This window comes from Ailuropoda melanoleuca, chromosome 4 (genome assembly GCF_002007445.2).
Source record: "Ailuropoda melanoleuca isolate Jingjing chromosome 4, ASM200744v2, whole genome shotgun sequence".
Taxonomy (NCBI): domain Eukaryota; kingdom Metazoa; phylum Chordata; class Mammalia; order Carnivora; family Ursidae; genus Ailuropoda; species Ailuropoda melanoleuca.
In genome coordinates, this window is record NC_048221.1 from 21,602,832 (window position 1) to 21,619,041 (window position 16,210).

At 51.2% G+C, this 16,210-nt stretch overlaps 1 protein-coding gene across 1 annotated transcript in view; it reads left to right on the forward strand.

The window, feature by feature from the left end:
• The window catches only part of CACNA1D (calcium voltage-gated channel subunit alpha1 D), a 322,101-nt gene that overhangs the window by 272,875 nt on the left and 33,016 nt on the right, over window positions 1–16,210 (forward strand). The window contains 8 exon segments of the mRNA XM_034658480.1: window positions 1,074–1,157; window positions 8,715–8,759; window positions 9,161–9,289; window positions 11,599–11,664; window positions 13,291–13,382; window positions 14,806–14,965; window positions 15,750–15,877; window positions 16,016–16,112. Of these exon segments, the coding sequence (XP_034514371.1) occupies window positions 1,074–1,157; window positions 8,715–8,759; window positions 9,161–9,289; window positions 11,599–11,664; window positions 13,291–13,382; window positions 14,806–14,965; window positions 15,750–15,877; window positions 16,016–16,112 (801 nt within the window).

Here is a 16,210-nt window from a genome sequence, read left to right on the forward strand (position 1 = left end):
GGCATGGGACTCATCCTCAGGGCTTTCGGTGGGTTAAACCCGCAAAGATCCCGGATTCAGTGATGAGGACATGTGAGAGGCAGAGTGGAGGTCAGGAGGATCTGAAAAGGTCCCTTCAAGGAGCTGGCATTTGGTCCGACGTTGAAGGAGGAAATGGATTTGGGCAGACAGAGTTGGGGGTGGGGAGGCGGTGATTGCAGTGGCAGCAGGAGAGGGGGGAAAAACCTGCTGGTGGCTCTGAGAGATGACAAGGAGTCCTCCTTGTGGAGAGGGAAAGGAGGAGATGGGATGCAAGGATTCTCTCGAGGCCAATGGGAGCCTTAGCGCATAATCATCCTTGACTGCTCTTTACCTCTGTAAGACCTGCCTGGGCTCCCTACACAGCCCCCTTGCCCCCAGACGAGAGGGAGTACGCCCCGCCACCCCGCGCCAACTTCCCCGCAACCCTGTGCCCAGGACAGCGGGCCTCACTGTGCCTCTGTCCCAGTGAGCCCAAGGGCTCTGTGAGGACGGAGCGCACCCTTTGTAATTCTTGCACCGGTGAGGACCAGGAGGGGTTACTGGTTTGTTTTAAGAGCACAGAAAGGAGGACTGTGAAACGCCTGGTCACAGCACTCTTTAGCCGGGAGAAGAGCAGAACTGCGGGAGGAGCAGGGGGAGGGCCTGCTGACCCTTCTGTGGAAGGGTTGTAAACTTAGCAGGGGTCGCACACCCTCTTGTGAGGGTTTGAAGCTGAGACCCTAGCTGCAAGGGCAGGGTTTTCAGAGGACCCCTCTGCCCTGCAGAAACTCTGCTTGCGCTGGTGCTGCTCGGGACCATGGGTCTGCGCTGCGCGTGCGTGTGTGCGTGCGTGTGCGTGCGTGCGTGTGCGTGCGTGCTCTCTCACACATGCCGGTGCACCCCAGCCTGTGTCCCTTTCCACCAGTGGACGGTGCTGTTGCCTCCCTTTGGTTCTCCCACCCCACCTGGTTGCCATGGGTACGGCGGGGCCTCCAATACGTCCCCGTATGATCCGTATGGCCTGTTCGTTCCTACGTGCTCATAAACGTCTGCCCCCTGCCTGCTCTGTCCAGGGGTATTTTAGTGACGCCTGGAACACGTTTGACTCCCTCATCGTAATCGGCAGCATTATAGACGTGGCCCTCAGCGAAGCCGACGTGAGTATGTGCCCGCCGTGGCCGCCCGCCTCGTGTCCTCTCTCTGTCTGCACATTCCGCTCCCCGCCCCGCACTGGCATCACCTGGACAAGTCACAGGCCCCAACCTCACTTGACCTAAAACCAGGAATTTCCGCACGAGAGCTGTGGACGAGAGGCTTGTGAGGGTAGCGTGATCCCAGGCCTTTGCAGACACAGAGCACCTTCCGGAGGGCTGACTCGGGCCGCATTTCCCCGAGTCACCGGTAGGAGGGGCAAGACAGGCGGCTCTACTTTTTATTTGCTGCGTGAGCGGCAACACCCGAAGTGACTACCTATAACATGTTTGTTTTAGGGTGATTTTTCACGTAGCCGGGTGGCATAATGCCAGAATGTTCCCTTTTTATAACACTGTCCTTTTCTTCTTTTTTCCTGTTGTGCTTCCTCTCCTCTGTGGCTTCTGAATGCTTGCCCTAACAGCACTATTTCACTGATGCATGGAACACTTTTGATGCCTTAATTGTTGTTGGTAGCGTCGTTGATATTGCTATAACTGAAGTGAATGTAAGTAGCAAACTTTGTGTCCTGTGACGTGATTGTTTTTGTTAAGTCTGACACTCAGGAGCCTAGAAACCTTATCCATGGGTCTCTCTACACTTAAGAAATTCGGGCATGCATTTTGTTTTGAAAGAGGAAGAACATGTTGGGGCCTCCCCTCCCCTGCCCCACCCCCTTCCCCTGAAAGAGAGTGGAGCAGGAAATGTAGACTGGCCATTTTGGAACCAAACATTATTTGAAAAAGTTCCTGTGAACATGTGAAGGGCCAGGGGTTAATTTATATGAGTATGTGAACATTATCACTCACTAGCTCTCGGCCGGGCACCTGACTGCTCTGTGCCTCAGTTTTTCCAGCTGCAAAATGGAGTTCATAACATGTGCCTGGGTACCCACGATGGTTCTGTGAAGGCACAGGGGGGAAACTTCACAGCCACGCCACGAACCCGTGGCTGCTGCTGCTGTCCTCACCTGTATGGTGTGCACCTGCCGAGTCTGACTGGTGACACTGGGGAGTACCCCCTGTCCTAGCTCCCCAAACGAAGGTGACCTCTTGGACCAGGGGAAGGAGGGCTGAGTGTGTATGAGGAGAGGGTGTCCATTCTCCTCTGTTGCACTTGATTGAACCCTTTAATAAGGAAACAAGTGCAGTAGCAGTGTGGTAGGTGGAGTGACCCTCACCCTTCCAGAAGCATCCTGAGAACCCTCCTTCAAAATTAAGAGGCTCAAGAAAGGGGAGCACTGCCTCCTTCCAGCAGTTCTTGGATCTAACCCATGCCTAAACCGGAAGGGCCTGAGGTAGGCAGAAATGGCCCTGCTCACCTGGTCTGTCCCCAGTTTGTCAGCAAGTCTTAGTGGGTGTCCAGTGTGTGTGCCCCAATTGTGTAGAGCCCATGACGGGGATGAACGGAGCATGGGGTGGGACTGCTGTGTGGTGTTGGCTTTGTGTTCCATGTGGCCAGCCCCGCCCTCCTCCCCCACCCCTGGCTGGGAAGGGGCCTCCTCGCTCTGCCTGGCTGAGATCTGCAGAATTGTACGGCCCATCCTGGTGTCCAGACAGCCTGTATCAAATACGGATGGTGCAGACCCTCTTTATGCCACTGCTTTGGGGCCAAGCTAAGCCTAGGGCACAGACCAGCAGGGTGGCTGCTGGCCTGGCACTGCTAAGGCCTGACAGTTCTGGTCCTGGTTCAAAACTGACTTACTGGGCCCGGGCCTCAGTTCCCCCATGGATCAGCTGGGGTGAATGATATCTGCCCTCCCTGCTTCATAGGTATGTCGGGGGCATAAAATGATGCAGATATTTGTGAAAATACTAGTTACAAAAATTAAAGTATTAGGGAGATACAAGGCTATTATCCAAGGGTAGATTTTCCATGGACTAACAAGTGAAATGGACTGTAAGACATGTCCACGAGGGTGTGATGTGTGCCTCACAGCACCCCAATCTGTGCCATGACAAGGGACTGAAGTGGTATTTTCCCAGGCCCTGGAAGGTACATCCCCTAACCTCTGTGAGCCCAGACTTAGGTAAATTCCACTTTATATGAAATATTCCATAACTCAGCTATATTATTGTCATCCATAAGGTGTAGATTATGTTTGGTTATAAAGTAATCTAATGCCAATAGCAGAACAGCAGGACCCTAACTGGGCTGCCGTGGGCTCTCTTCTGCGTTTATGACTAGATGTCTGCCTGCTTAACCATCTCCCGACGTAAAGCACTTAGAACCTTTGTCAAAGTCTGCTTACGTCAGAATTCTGGCACAGACCCTTCCATAAGTCAGAGATGGTCTATAATGGAAATGAAAATAGAATGAACTACAGTTTCAGCGGGTCTCCCTGCAGTGCTCCATGTTGAAAGGGATGTGCAGGCGGTGGGCGTAAATACCGGGTTTCTGGGTACCAGGATGTGGCCGAGGTTTGTTCACTGAGCCAACAAGCCAGCTCTCCAGTACCTCATCCCCCTGCCGGCTGTCAGGGTGTGGCGCTGGTGCCCTAGGCTGACAGCACGTGACCGAGCTTTCCAGCTGCCCTTCCATATGCTGTGGGCAAGAAGCACACCGTCCCCATCCCTTCTGGTCCCGCCTTGCTCATCAGTGTCTCAGACATAGCCCTCTTCACGTGGCATCCACCAGGAAAGCTGCAGGGGTACAAAAACTCACACTGAACTTTCTTGTTGGCATTTGACTCTGGAGTGTCTGCACAAAACAGGCTTTCATGGGGCCCATTTCTGGCACTCAAAACTTTCAAAAATCACGCCAGTGACCATTGTCCTATCATTTTCTAGTCAGTGACTTATCCTCCGGTCAGATTAAGCTCAAGACAAATGCTCCCTCGGCTGTTGGCAAAACCAGCTGTGCCCCCGGGGTGGTAGGCCCCCATGGGAGGTCTCAGCAGTCTGGGCTGGATCACAGTGCAGGGAAAATGCTCAAAGCCACCTTCTCACGTATTCAGTCTCTCAGTACATGTGTCCTGGGCACGTACAGTCCACAGGCCATGCACACAAAGATAAAAGAGAGACTGGGTGTCCTTACCTCTGATGGTAGAACTGTTAAGGGTGGACCTGTTAATTCCTCCAGCCCCCTCTCCCACACATGCCAGGTTCCCCAGAGGAGCAACGCACGTCCTATCCCTGGGCTGGCCTTAACCCCCAAGCTCCTGGGTCAGCTCAGCTTGAACACCCTTTGTCCATGTTGGCTGTTTTTAGCTGCAATAAGTCATCATTTTTTGCAATATTTAACTTGCCGTGCTCTCTCCCCCAACCTCTGTTGATCTTTCTTTTCTGTTGCCTAATTGATTTTCATGTTGGTTTTATTTTTAGAAAATTGTAGCGGCAAGTATATATAAACATATATACGGTGATGTCGTTGTTAACGCAAAAGCACTTTAAAGACTGTATACCTGTTTGTGGCTTCCCCACCTTTGGTTTTCACTGAGCTTCACAGGGTGTGCTATTTATGGCTTGTGGTCATCTAAATTGTTTCCCATCCCCTGGGTCCCAGTCTCCACGTGGGGTCTGGGGCAGGGCCGTCTTGGTCAGTCACGCTTGGCTGTGTGGCTTGCCAACATCGTCTTCAAGAATGATTGATCTGGCCTGCAAATGAGAAATCTAGCTTGCATTTGTACTGTTTGCAAAAACATTTTGGATGGCCCTTTCTGTTGTCCTGCTTGATGCCCCCTCGACCCCCTCCTGCTGCCCCTGCCCTATATACTCCCTCCCCCCTGGTCTGACCATGGTTTGATGGCTCTCACAGATTTGTCTTTATCACATCTGGTCATAACATCATCAAGCTGCTAAAATGTCAGATGATGACTGGCAGGCTCGCCTTTGCTCACCCTTGGATGCCTATTGGTGCCTCGAATGGTAAAATGACCTAGCACCCTGCTCTCCCTAACCCGGGCAGTGGCTGTTGCCAGCACTGAGTCCTTTCCCTCTGTCATTGCTGCTGGGGTGGCGAAATACTTGTGCAGAAGCCATGACTGTCTTGTTCTTACTTACTGAAGAGCATGTGAAAAGTTAGTAAGGAGCTCCCTCCCAGGGACCCAAGAATTGTCCCTGACCTGTCAGGTACCCAGCTTGGACCAGGTGCCCGACAGCTGTACGCAGCTTCTGGCTGTTCAGCCCTCCGTTCCAGGTGCCAGCCCTTTTCTGGGGACCAGGTCACTGACTTCTGGACATAGGCTCAACATTCCCATATATCCGTATAGCCCTCCCTCTCAGAAGTGTTATGTGCCAGGTAAGAAGTAGCCAGAGGGAGGCTCTCCCCCACCCCACCCCCCAAAGAGTGGATTCTCTAGGAGGTTCTGGGATGCTGGTTTGCTTCCTGTCTGAAGTGGAAAACCACATCATCTCAGCCTTTCTGAGAAGAGATGGGAATTAATACAGTAAGTACAGACTGGTCTCTTCAGTTGCACTTGGGAAGCTCAGGGATTGTTTGGCTCCTGTAGCTGCTGGGGGCTGACCCCAAACCTACATCTCGAGAGCCTGCCTGAGAACGCTGTGCAAAGGGGCTGGAGGGGACATCAGGTGCACTCCTGGGGTCTAAGGAGCTTTCACGACCCCAGCATACAGTGTGGCCTCCTGGGGCTGAGGGTTCCCAGCTGAAGACAGTGGTCCCCAGGGTTAGAAGTAGCCACTGAGGGCCTCCAGCCCAAGCCCGGAGATGGCACTGGAATCCCCTGCTACTGAGGAATGACCATGCAGCCCTGGTGGCTATCTTTGGAAAACTACCCAGGGAGTGAACCCTTTTCCAGTGTCAGCCTCTGAGGGCGTTCTGGAGTTGATCCCTGGATCACGCAGGGCATCAGCTCACCCATGTTCCAACCACAGCATCCAAAGCCTATCGTGTTTCCTAGCCTCCTCCACCCCCTGTGGGCGAGTTGGGGATGCAGTTAACCTGTTTGCATCATTTGGGTACTGAGCCCTCATCAACTCCAAAAGAACGCACTGCTCAGCTGTAACAGTCTGAGTGGGCATTTCTAGGGGTTCCCCTCTGTATGGCCCATCCAGACCAAAAGGAATTCGTTGACGTGAGTGACCATCTGAAGATGTGCTCAGCTTTACCCTGGCTTAGGACTGTAGTTCCCTATTTGAGCATCACCTTAGAATCACCTAGGAGCTTTTAAAACTCCCAAAGCTCTGGCACGCCCCAGCCCACAGAGATCAGAATCATTGGGGTGAGACCTAGGCATCAGATTCTGCAAAAGAGCCCCAGGCAGTTGGAATGTGCAGCCCAGGGTGAGAGCTGGCCTGCCCTTTGCATCTGGCTGACATCTGTAGTTTGGGCAAAGCCATCTTCAGGGTCCGTCCAATTCGTAAGATATTTTGGCAACTTGCATCGTCCCCCAATGCTGCCAGCAACCTCCTCCCCCGCGGCAGTGCTCCCTGCCCAGCACGGCACTGAAGGACGGAGGAGGTGCTCCCTGCCCAGCATGGCACTGAGGGACGGAGGAGGTGCTCCCTGCCCAGCACGGCACTGAGGGATGGAGGAGGTGTCACAGGCTGCACTGGGGTGCACGTGGCTTGGTGTGCTGTTTGCTCTGTCCTTCCTTTCTGCATGTTGTGCTGACATGTCCCTCCACAAATGCTGTCTCGTTCTCTTCGTTGTTTTTTTTTTTTAAAGAATATCCAGGTTTCAAGTTCATAGTCCAAAATGTGTCATACTTCAAAGGTATCAGTTGGAAAAGAGACGTGCACGTCAAATGTCAGTTTGGCCACTGACTTTCCCACGTTGTGAGGGAGGGGGTGCTGAGAGGTCCACCAGACTTGGAATGGGATGGGTAGGACAAGCAGAAGGAGCTGGGGCCAGATTGTAGCCAGAGAGTGTCTCCCTGACCAATAGCCCTCTTATTCTTGCAGGTCTAACACACAAGTTATGGACATCTCAAAAGTGTCCCTGTAGAGTGCTCTGTCTTCGGCACACCCTGGCCCCCTTGAGCATAGGCAGGCAGAGGCGTGCACGCACACCCCCACCTACTCACACACCCTCCCACTCCAGCTGCGTGGGTGAGACCCAAAAGCCTCATGCACGCAGCCGTAGGGAGATTGGGAGACAGAACTTCGGAGAACTAATTCCTCCATTTGTTCAAGTCATAAGTTAAAACCAACATCTGTCCCTTTAAGAAGATGTTCTTTGTCTTCAGGTGAGACAAAAGAAGAGGAAAATAAAGACAGTGACTGGGGCTTGGATCTTGCCATTGGAGGGTTCACCTTCTGAGCAACCCCGGGTGAATTAGGGAACCCTTTTTCACCCTATCAGAACCTGTTAGTCCTGGGTTTGTCATCACATTGCTGAACTTCACTTCTAATAGGATGTGCCCCAACTCCTTATTTTCCATGAATTTTATGTTTGGTCGCAGGAGGCAACTGTTAATGAGAGTGAGTTGAGAGTGGAGCCCTTACTTTCCCTGTATCCCCAGGGAGGAGAACCCCTCAGATTAATGTGCACATCTCTGTGTGTGCATACATCCCTTGGCCGTGCAGACACGCCATGTAGTAGGCTCCCTAGAAACCCTGGGGAACACTCAGCAGGCCCTGGCCCCCAACCAGACGAGGCTCATTCCTCTGTCGGTTACCAGGTAGACCAGCTGCTTCAGTGGAGGGGACCCTCCTAAAGGGAACAGGGAGGTTGTCAGTCCATGGCTCTTGCTCAGCCCTTACTAATTTAAAGATGTCTCCTGATGTTCGTTAGACCTTGCTTACACCCTCCTTCCATTCTCTGAAACACTGAACATCTATCTAGCAAGCGCCAGAGTCCGTGCTGGGCACTGAGTGAAGCAGGTGCCCACAGGGTGGTGAGCGCTGTGGTCCAGCCCCCTGCGGCCTGAGCGACAGGTGCCCAGCCAGACCCCGGATGAGGTGGAAGTGCAGAAACCCAGGGCAAGCTGACCCTAAGCTGCTGCTTCCCAAGACTCACTCAGGGCTGAGCGCTGTCTTCTCCGACAGCGGTCGAGGCTGGAGGCTGGGCGTTGAAGGCTTCTGGGGGGAAACCAGCCCCTCTCCCGTTCACACTGACTTGGTTTGCCCACCTCCTCAGAGGCCCTGCCCCAGCATGTGGCTCAGGAGGCATGTGGGGTGCATGCAGGTGCCCCCTGTTTGCCCCGTTTGGGCGACTCCTCCTGTTCCTTGCCTGCTGCAGAACAGTTAGTTCCCCGGACCCACAATCCCGCCTCAGCAAAGAGAGCTAGCCTGCCCGTGAGAAGCAGGGCCCCACTCTGCATGTCTGTCTCTGGGGACAGCGGAGGTCTTGCAGCCTTCTCTTTTACTGGATGCCCCTCAGCCTCGGAGCATCATGGCCTGGGATGTGAATCAGAAGGCAGCGTGTCTGAACCTATGTTCAAGGCTGCCCACCCTCAAGTCCAGGTTCAGACAGAGCTCCTGGCATTTTCTCAGGGAGGGAACAGCCGTGTTGTCCTAAGACAAAAACCACAAGTTTTTTTAAAAGTGGGGAGGGGCCCATCCTTCTGAACCACTGCTTCCTTTCCGTTCATTAATACATTGTCAATCTTTGATTTCTTAAAGCCAACTGAAAGTGAAAATGTCCCTGTCCCAACTGCCACACCCGGGGTAAGCTCAGTGACGAGTCCCCCGGGGCTGGGCCTTTTCCTTGACCATGCTGAGTTTCCCCACTAGTGTTTCTGTATCCTCCATGGTTGTCCTTCCAAAACGGTGTCTGCGGTGGTGTGCATTCATCATCAGTGTCCAGTACTCTCGACCAGCCGGGCGTTCTCCTCTTAACACACTCGACCACGTGGACATGCATGTGCTGTGTGGACGCAGTTTCCCAAGCCCTGTGTTGTTAGCATGTAACTCTTCCTTTCGTATCATGCTTTCCAAGGTGAAAAGGCCCTAGAAACACATCTTCCGTTCTTACCTCTGTCACCTTCGTTTGCATCTGTTGCTGTTTTTCTGAAAGTGTTGCATGTTCTCCTTTGCATTGGGTCTGACCTCTCCTGATGACCCTTCAGAACTCTGAAGAGAGCAACAGAATCTCCATCACCTTTTTCCGTCTTTTCCGAGTGATGCGCTTGGTGAAGCTTCTCAGCAGGGGGGAAGGCATCCGGACATTGCTGTGGACTTTTATAAAGTCCTTTCAGGTAAGAGCCAGGCCGGGGGCTTCTCTGTTGCTCTGGAAGGTCACATGTGAGCCAGTGAGTGTCCTCTGTCGTGGAGGACCCGGGCTCCCTTCTGCATGGCCTCTGTGTGACCCCCGGGTCAATAGAGCATGTGGAACACGGAGGCACCTGACCCAGCCGTACTCGGTAAATCAGACAGGATTACTCGCTTAAAGGAAACAGAAGGCAGTAAGGACCCACAGCCGAGGAGAGGTGTAATGTTTCTAAGACGGATAGAGATGGGGAGCCTCCAAGCCCCTCAGTCCTCTCTGGAATGCCCAGTGGTGGAGGGTGACATCTGACAGAGGGCAGGTCCCAGCAGACCCCTGTAAACGGAGCCACTTCTTGCCAGGACGGCTCCTCCTCCTAGGGCTGCCGCGGTCCTGTCTGTTGGCCGGTCTAGGTAGGAATCAGAGAGCCCTCCACCTGAGCCGGCCACCGTCCCCAGCCCCTGCGTTACCCAGTGCCTGGAAGGGTCACAGCATTGAGGATGTTTAGGCATAAGCCAGGCCTCACTTGTCATCTGTGACTCTCCAGGCTGCTGCGTCTGTTCCTGAGCCAGGACTGACCCCGCGTCTTCTGTACCTTTTAGTCCCCCACCCTAGATATTTTAGTCTTCCAGACTGAATTAACTGCGGGCGGGGTACAGATTCCTGTTTAGAATATTCGCCTATGTGAGGGAATTGTCGCTATGTATAAATATTAGAAAGTGAACCATGAATCTTTGTGACTATTTTTATTTTGAAATAAACACATTGACAAGTGAAGCTATCCAAAGACACATAAAGAAAAAATTCAAGCTAAGCCCACCACCTCTGAGGTAACTGGTGTTAACACCCCAGGGAGCGTTTTTCTGCTTGGGTAAGATTTTAACATATAAAGGGAAGGGATGGCATCTGGGAAAGGGGGTGGATCCAAAAACTTAAGGGAAATCACAGATCCTGGCAGGGGACCTGACGTTGTGGAAAGAACTGAGGATGCAGCTGGCAGGGGAGAGCAAGTGGGGCCTCACGTAAGCCTTGGTCTCGGTAAGGGATCAAATCCCAGACACTTGTTATTAATATAAAGTACCAAAGTTTGTGAGTGAACTGCTGTAAAAATGGAATAGGTCCATGCAATAATGTCATACTTACTTTTAAAGAAATTATTAAAATGTTTCTTTTTAAAAGTTTGGCCATTGTAGATAAATTCATTGCACAAAGTGGTAGTTCACAAAACTGAGAAACAGTGCCAACAGAATTCTTAAAGATTCAGTAATCTAGGCAGGAAATGTGTACAGTTATGGTGAGGAGAGCCTGGAACTAACCCTGTGGGGCTCTGATCAGCGGTCAGCCGTCAGGACGGTGCTACTGCACTGGGCCCAGCAAGCAGTCCCAGATCCAGAGCTGGCACACAGTGGGAAAGTTTTTAACCACTGGCTTTCTGATGACCTTTTGTGGATAAAAGAGAAAGTAAATGTTTTAATCGTGTGCTTGGCTTTGAGTTCAACAATCTGGCCACTACCTGGAGGTGTACCACGTGATGGACATCTGTCACACGACAGGCCCTAGAAAAGTAGTTGAGGAACGGGATGGGAGGACCAAGAGTCTGACCCCACACATATACCTGTATTTAATGTTCTTAAGGAGAGCCCAGGTTTGGTGACAACCCAGCTAGCTCCTTTTCTTTTCCCTGACCCAACCCCCAACTCTCGTTCTTTCAGAAAGTGCATTTTAAGAAAGGTGCCTTGCTTTCTGCAGCACCAGTCAGAAAGTGGTTCTTCCCCTCGGCCCCAGTAATTTCACTCCCAAGACCTCACCTTAAGCAGACACGGGTGGTTTTACACAAAGATGTTCTTTTGCAGTGTGATCGACAGTAGCCCCTCACCCCCACCCTAGACATGCCCAGGAAAGAAAGTGGAAGCAATCTAAGTATCCAGTGTTCTGGAATCGTTCGATCAATTGTGATAATTTCACAAAGGAATCCAATGATGCATGTAAACATTGTGAGGGCAATATGTCTGCCCTGACACCTTTTATTTAGGGTCAGGGTACACTGCCAATGATGGTGGAAAGCACATCCCACCATAGCTTCGTGACACTAGGTGTGTGCATGGATGGTATACTCAGCACTGAAGTTACTGTGCTGGGCTGGGGTTTAAAAAGTCGTCCTTCACCATCAACATCCTTTCAGCATAACCCAGAAAAGAGAAGCATGTTGCCCTGTGTTGGGTCTTCATTCTGCACCGGAGCAGTCACGGTGTGGGGGAGGGGGGAGAGGCAGGCGCTGAGCCAACTGCTTCCTTCTTCCAGGCACTGCCCTATGTCGCCCTCCTCATAGCCATGCTGTTCTTCATCTATGCGGTGATTGGCATGCAGGTAAGCACTAGCCACTTTCCCCCTGTGTCCCCTTTGCAGGGTAGCCCCAGATCTGTGGCAAGATGTACCTTGGCCAGGGGGAATGGAAAGCCAGGGTCCTGACTTTCCAGGCAAGTGCCTGTGCGGGGGACAGCCAGGCTCAGAAGAGCCGAGAGGGGTTGGGACATGCCACAGAAGGCTGGGTTTGGTGGTACTTCTCACCCCCAATCTGAGTCTTGGGAGATTCAACTGATGGAGAAAACCCACGGTTGGTTTCAGCAACAGGAAACACCACACCGAGTGAAGCTGAAATTGTTCTAGTTCCTGTACTGATGTTATGAAGAAGATATTTAATGACACAGAAGTCTGTTGATAGCCTGGAAAGTTATGTTTTATCACAACCAGCTGAAATTCTTGCTTGAAACCACCTGCTCCCAGACACTGTGGCGGGGCTGCACTGGGATCATTAGTTGGCACGGGCAGCACCTTTTAAAAATTAAGCACAAAGCCAGGCCCTTCTGTGACCGTGGCTGAGAGGCTGCAGGATTCTTTCCCGCTTCTCCGGGGGTGCGGAAAGGGGTTGGGGTTTCATTCACTGCTGAGCCCTAATGGGGTAGGCACAGCCTCCAGGAGGACAGGAGGGTGGAGAGCAGCCTGCTGGACCTCATGGGGGTCTCTCTGCTACATGCTCTGCTGTTTTGGATGCTGTCCTTCAGATAAGCGGGAATGTGAGTGTCAGAGAAGTGGGGTGATTCCAGAGGCAGAGAGGGGCTGCGCTTACTTATCTGAAGGCACAGAAACATTTGCAGTTCGCTAGGGATCTGTTTGGGAGTTGTGAACGAAGAGTCAACCTACTTGAGCCCCTGTAATTGAGCGTGGGATGCTGTGTGCCCCAAATGGCCTTTTACGACCTCATGTTCCACAAAACAAGAGCTGTCTCAGAGGCCCGCGAGCTGCCCTCACACACCATCACCAGTTCACTCAGGAGGCTTCTCCAGGCTCTTCTGAAATGGCCTGCTCTTCTATGCGACCCACAGCTAACTTCCCTTGCCCTCCCAAGAAAGGCCACTCTCCTTTCTGTGGCTCTCCGGCCCCCACGCTTGTCTGCAGCCTGATCTTTTGTCTACGCACACGCATGTTCCTTTCATTTCCTGGAGCTCCTGGGCCATGTCCCCTCTGCTCCTTTGCAGGCAGTGCTTCCTCTGCCCAGACGACCCACTCTCCTGCCCACCTGACTAGCTTCCACTGTGCCTTCAGTTCTGGGCACAAATGTCACTCCTCCAGAGGCCTTCTCTGACCCCAGCCCCTGGCTGCAGATCCGTTATGTGCTGCCCTGTCCAGCTGGATCGCGCCAGCTCGCAGCCTGGGGGTCTGTCTTGTTGCCTGGTAGGAACTCCCTGAGGTGAGGATGCGCCTGACTTCAGCACCGCGCTCCAGCGGTGAGCGCGGAGCCCGTCCACGTTTGCAGAGTGAGTGAGGTGCCGAGTGCTATGAGAAAGCCCTACTGGGTGTTGATCAAGCTTGTGTTAGTTCTAAATTCACGTGCAGAATATGCTTTGTGGAGAGTGTTTTGGAAGGGAGGAGGTATTATTACTATTAGTTTTTGTTTTACAGAATCTTTATTTCCCTAATAATTTCTTCATCTAGATGTTTGGGAAGGTTGCTATGAGAGATAACAACCAGATCAACAGGAACAACAATTTCCAGACCTTTCCCCAGGCGGTGCTGCTGCTCTTCAGGTGACTGAGTCCCACGAAGGCACATCTCTCTCTGGCTCTGGGCTCCAGAGTGCCCCAGGGCACCTGCTGTATGCCAGCAGTGCGGCCCCTCCTGGTTGATCATGGTGCCTTGTTGTGTTTGTTCTGTATTCTTGAATGGAGACCTTGTAGCATTTCAGTCACAGGGGGGTTTCGCTGGGTTGTGGAAACTGCCATGGTCATTCAGATTGTGGCCGGCTTAAGGGTTACCCTTTGGAAGCTAGTAAGTCTACTAAGGCCACCAGGAAAATGGTAGGATGCACACTTCTGCGTGGGAGCATGCACTTGAACACCCCCAGGAACATGGAAATTTAGCAAGAACAGAAAGCCCTCTGGGAAACAAACTGAGGGCTTCAGAGGGGAGGGGGGTGGGGGAATGGGATAGGCTGGTGATGGGTATGAAGGAGGGCATATATTGCATGGTGCACTGGGTGTTATATGCAAGTAATGAATTCATGGAACTTTACATCAAAAACTAGGGATGTGTACTGTATGGTGACTAACATAATATAATTAAAAATATTATAATAAAAAAATTACATGAATATTTCCTAGGTATATATTTCTTAAAGAGCTTAAACCTATTTAACCTCTTATCCTAACTGGAGCCAATGAAGGGCCAGGTGGTGTCATCTCCATTTAACAGATGTTGTAAGCTGCTGGTCTTCCAAGGTGCCCCAGAAAGTAGATGACTAAATCTAAAAGTGGGTGATTTATGATTTCATTCTGGGGAAATATGAAGAAGTTCTCGGCTTTTAGGATGTACCTTGGGCCATTAAAGTACACGTTGACAGTGGGGGAAAAAAAAAGAACAGAAAGGCCTTTGTACAGCCTATGGGAAACATCCAAGATGCACAGTTTCAGATTTTATAGGATTGTTTTTAACTCCAGTTAACTAGCTTTATAAACAAGGTGCCTTGAAGTGAGAGAACTTTCTAGAAATTATATGGGTAATTTCTGACAATTCTCATGGTTAAATAGAGAGTCATTGCAGTTCGGTAGTTTTCAGTTCTTTGCTTTCAACTAAATTGAGCGGGGATCTAATCAAGTTGTCAGGCATCAGGTCATTAAAAAAATTAGTTATTTTAAGATTGTAACATGAGCATTTAAAGAAGAGAAGACACAAAAACATCCATTTATACAGAAAGAATTAATGTGCTTGTATCATATGATTGTTTTAAAGGGAGCTGTAGCAGGGCCTCACTCAGAGAAGTACCATTTGAAAATAAGGAATTTCAGTTTAGGAATTTTCACTAATTTGAACTGGCTTTTGCCCCAAATCACTTAGGTTTTGCTCTAATTAAAAATTCTGTTTTAAAAAAAAATTCTTAAAAATGTCGTGGAGGTCTAAGCTTCAAATTGCTCTTTTGTCTATGAAAAAGCCCTTTCTCTTCATCTAAACAAGGTGTGCCACGGGCGAAGCCTGGCAGGAGATCATGCTGGCCTGCCTGCCGGGGAAGCTCTGCGACCCCGAGTCAGACTACAGCCCCGGGGAGGAGTACACGTGTGGGAGCAACTTTGCCATTGTTTATTTCATCAGTTTCTACATGCTCTGCGCGTTTCTGGTAGGTGATCACGACAGCCCTCTTTCTCAACTGACCGATGCTTGTGTGGCGTTGGGGATTCAGACCACGGATGTTGCCGCCTCGAATCGCTGTGGGTACTGTGTGTTGATAGCACTCTAGGCTTCTTTTGGCAATAGGAGGTTTTGCTTCAGCAGGTGTGTGTCACTAGCACCTTCGTTCTCAGCAGGGGTTTGAGGCTCACTAACAGGCTCGGGACAGTCACCAGCCCAGCATCTTAGGGCCGCTTTATCACAGAGCAGTGACTCAAAAGCGTGAGCTGTTTGGTGGCCATGAAATTATAAAACTGCAGTGTGCCTTGAAAAGGCCAGATGACACAGCCCCCTGTCTCCCCTGGGACTATACCAAAACCATTTCGGAAAGCTGGGAGCCTGCCTTTTTCTTCAGCATTCTCCAGAAAGAAAGTTTCTATGGCCTCTCTCAGAGAAATGAGTTCCAGATATTTCACGACTCTTATAATTAGGAGGCCCTTACTAGGGTCTAACCCTATCCATTCCACTACGGATGAAGCAGGCTTGCTCTGATTTGCTTTTTCTTTTTCTTTTCTTTTTTTTTTTTTTAAGATTTTATTTATTTATTTGACAGAGATAGAGACAGCCAGCGAGAGAGGGAACACAAGCAGGGGGAGTGGGAGAGGAAGAAGCAGGCTCATAGCGGAGGAGCCTGATGTGGGGCTCGATCCCAGAACGCCGGGATCACGCCCTGAGCCGAAGACAGACGCTTAACGACTGCGCCACCCAGGCGCCCCTCTGATTTGCTTTTTCAGATCATCAACCTGTTTGTGGCTGTCATCATGGACAACTTTGATTATCTGACCCGGGACTGGTCTATTCTGGGGCCTCACCATTTAGATGAATTCAAAAGGATATGGTCGGAATACGACCCTGAGGCAAAGTGAGTTGAAAAGGCTTCCATGTAACTTGTGTGGGCTGTTTCTGGAGTGTTGGCTGCGATCGTTGTGGAAAGTGGGGTGGACTGAAAGCTCAGGCCAGCCAGCGCTTCCCCGGCCCTCATGCTGTTCTCCATCTGCAGAGGAAGGATCAAGCACCTCGATGTGGTCACTCTGCTCCGCCGCATCCAGCCTCCCCTGGGGTTTGGGAAATTATGCCCACACAGAGTAGCCTGTAAGGTAAGGTTCTGTTTGCGTGTCTGATGGCCTCTCAGCGGGACTCCCCACTTCATTCAGCACACGCTCAGTGACATTCTGCCGAGCTTCCTTCAGGTGCA